This window comes from Mesitornis unicolor, unplaced genomic scaffold (assembly GCF_000695765.1).
Source record: "Mesitornis unicolor isolate BGI_N332 unplaced genomic scaffold, ASM69576v1 scaffold31686, whole genome shotgun sequence".
Classification (NCBI taxonomy): domain Eukaryota; kingdom Metazoa; phylum Chordata; class Aves; order Mesitornithiformes; family Mesitornithidae; genus Mesitornis; species Mesitornis unicolor.
The window spans coordinates 6,801-9,909 of record NW_010189778.1 but is presented as its reverse complement, the minus strand read 5'-3'; the positions used below and the strand labels follow the sequence as shown (position 1 = coordinate 9,909).

The 3,109-nt window shown below is 58.9% G+C and overlaps 1 protein-coding gene across 1 annotated transcript in view; it reads right to left on the bottom strand.

Moving 5' to 3' along the window:
• Nucleotides 1-1,188: 1,188 nt before the first annotated feature.
• Nucleotides 1,189-3,109, bottom strand: part of LOC104542003 (ectonucleoside triphosphate diphosphohydrolase 2-like) — a 4,087-nt gene continuing 2,166 nt past the window's right edge. Inside the window, 5 exon segments of the mRNA XM_010186177.1 lie at nt 1,189-1,389; nt 1,923-2,057; nt 2,295-2,414; nt 2,503-2,769; nt 3,087-3,109. The exon segment at nt 3,087-3,109 is cut by the window's right edge and continues 34 nt beyond it. Coding sequence (XP_010184479.1) covers nt 1,189-1,389; nt 1,923-2,057; nt 2,295-2,414; nt 2,503-2,769; nt 3,087-3,109 — 746 coding nt within the window.

Genomic DNA, 3,109 nt, shown 5'->3' with positions numbered 1-3,109 from the left:
CCCCTCAGTCTCCTCTGCTCCCAGCTCAAGAGCCCCAGCTCCCTCAGCCGCTCCTCAGCAGGAGATGCTCCATCTCTTCCACCACCAGGTGGGTTTGAAGCTGCAGTGAGGTTTCCAGCCTGGTTTGGGTCCATCTCCAGGCTGGTGGAGCATATGAAGCCATGGTGGTGCCTCAGCATGGGCTGAGGGCTTGAGCCCTTTGGGCAGAGCCTGACCCGCGGCTGTGTCCGAGCGGACCCACAGCCTGCTGCTATCAAGAGCCACAGAGCCATGGCAGTGGTTACAAAGATTTATTTCTGATTATAAAAAAAACCCCAAAACAACCAAACAACCCCAAAACAACCAAACAACCCCAAATCTTCTGCACGTGGGCTTGTCCCTGTTTGGAAATGAAGGCGCATCCTCCCTCTTGCCTGGCACGGGGCGATGCAGGCCCAAATCCTACGTGACACAGAGCTTCCCTCTGCAGCGAGCCCCTCACCTCCGCGCTGGCGTGGCCACGCAGCAGGGAGCTACGGGGGCTTCTTGGGCCACTGCTGCGGGGCCGGAGGAGGCTGTGGTGAAGGTGAGACTGGCTTAGGAAGGCACTGTCTGGTTGCTGAAGGGGGACCTTGCTGCCCACTTCTGGCTCTTGCTAAGCCTGTGCTGAGGCCGGTGGAAACCCAGGCCGAGATCTGGCCCTCAGAAGGGTCAGTGGGGTTTGTGCATTGGCCAGAAGGACAGCGTGGGCTCTGGGTGATGCTCAGAGCATCCCAGGAGGCAGGGCTGACGCTCCAGGGACAGGCTAGCGAGGTCGGCTATAAGGATGAGCATAAGCAATATTCCCCCCCAACCCTGTGCACGAGAATAAATCCTGCTGTTGTCTGGACTCAGCCCAGCCCAGGTCTGGCAGCAGAAAGATGCCCCAGGTTTGAACAACCCAAATCCTGAGCCTGCTGTGGGGTCCGTCCCTGAGTAGCACTGGGAAACCCTTAAGCCATCCTCCTGCAGGGCCAGCGGTCCTCTTCTGTCCCCTCCTTTCTGCGGCTTGAGAGCAAGGGGAGGGCAAAAAGGGACAGCTTTCTTTCTGGGACAGGCACTGGAGGACATCGCCGAGCACTTGCTGTGTCCCAAGTGTTGAGGCCATGGAGATGCCAGCAGGATGGGTGACGCTGGGTCCTGCAGACCAGTCCCACGCTGTCCCTGCCATCAGATCGTGAGGGACTTGCTGCGCCGGAGCAGGCAGACGGCAGTCACCAGAGACGTCAGGGTGGTCAGCACGAAGAGCAGGATGAGGATGACCCAGTAGTTGTACAGCATGCTTTTGTGGGAGGAGGGCTTCTCTGGAGGGATCATGTTGGTGAGGTTCAGCATGTAGCCCAGGGCCCAGCCGATGGAGGTTTCTCCTGCCTGTGGAAACAGCGTGGCGTGGTCACCACCACACTCATCCCAGCTCCTCGAGACACCTTCCAGGGACCACCTCACCCAACAGAGGGGTGCACAGCACCGGTAGGTACAGCCCGCCCAGCGGTGACCACCCTGTGCTGAGCTGGGCTCACCCCATAGGAGCAGCATCCTGACTGCTCAAGGCCAGTCCTGATCTCGCTGCCCATCCCAAAGCTCGGGACTTGGCACAGGGGGCATCATACCCTGAGATCACCTCGCAACAAATGATTGCAAGGAGTTGTTGGAGATAAGTGGTGTCTCGAGGGACAAGGAAGGACTGGGAGACTTTGAAATTCCTGACCCCATCACCACCCTGCAGCTCAGCTCAGTTTTTCCCATCTCCCAGAAGATCCATCCAAAATCTGGATGTCTCATCCTGCCCCCGTTCCCTGAGATCTTCCCTCCCATTGCTTGGCTCTTTCTTGGTGTGGGGTCATCTCTCCTGCAGGGCTTCATATGGATACCATGGGGTGGGTACGTGCTGTGGCGTGACTCACCTTCTTCTGGAAGGCGATGTTGGGGAAGGAGTGGTTGTTGAAGTTGTAGCCTTTGGTGGTGAGCAGGTAAACGAAGATGCTGACAGCGCAGTAGTCCGGCAGCCTCTTCTCCAGCTTAGGGGCTTTCTGGAGCAGCTGGGTGGGATGCATGGAGGGACAGAGAGAAGAGGTTAACCCAGTAGGGTCCAGGCTTTGTTTCTGTGGCCTGAAGCTCTGGGTGGTTGCATTTGGCTGGCCAAGGCACTGCCCATACCCACCCAAACCTTTCCTGGTCCCATGTAGGAGCCGTCACCCACCCTCCCCATACTCCATGGGTGCAAGGACCCAGCCCCTGGGTGATGTCCCACACGAAGCAGTGCCTGAGACGCCCACCTCGCTCCAGCTGGTAGCACAGATGGCCTCGGCAGCATCCTTCAGGTCACTGGGCAAGCGCACGGGTCTCCCCATCACTGTCTGGATGAAGTCCACCGTGTAGAAGAAGGCAGAGAAGGCCTGGAGGGGGGAAAGGAGGCAGCTGTGAGAGGCTGGGAGCAAACCCTCACGCGATGCTGGGAACACCCTGCTCCATGCCAGGACTTACAATGAAGTTCCCTGAAACCTCCGGCTGGAAAACGCCATCGAAGGAGCAGCGGGAGAAGGGGCAGGTGGTGAAGTCGAAGAGCTTGCTGACGTGCAGAGCGCAGAGGCTCCCGTTTCCGGTGCCGACCGCGGCCACGGTGGCATTGAGGGCAAGGTTTGGCCTCTCCTTCTCTGTGCAGGGGCTGTCGTAGACGCTGCTCAGCGACAGGTTCTTGCGGTAGCCCGTGGGCCAGCAGGGATGGGAGACGGTTGCTTGGTAGCCCTCAGCCTGATGGAGAAGCAATACAAGGAATGTGTGAGCTGTGCCATTGCATTGGCTCCCCCTGTGCACCCTGCCTGCCTCCGTTTCCCTGCAAAGGGACGCAGAGCTGGCAGCTGCCACAGGCATCTCAAGATGATTTGAGACATCTTAGCTCTGGCCAAGGAGGGCAACATCCTATGGAGAGGGTAAAACCAAAGAGTTGGCTGAGAAAGGTGAGCAGCTCGCCCTGGAGGGCTGTCCTAGAGCCAGGGCTGGGGGACACCCCATATGAACAATGGGGACCAAGTGTGGGGTGATGGCAGCCGGCATCCCCATGGTGGTACCTGGAGGAGCTTGGAGAGCAGCC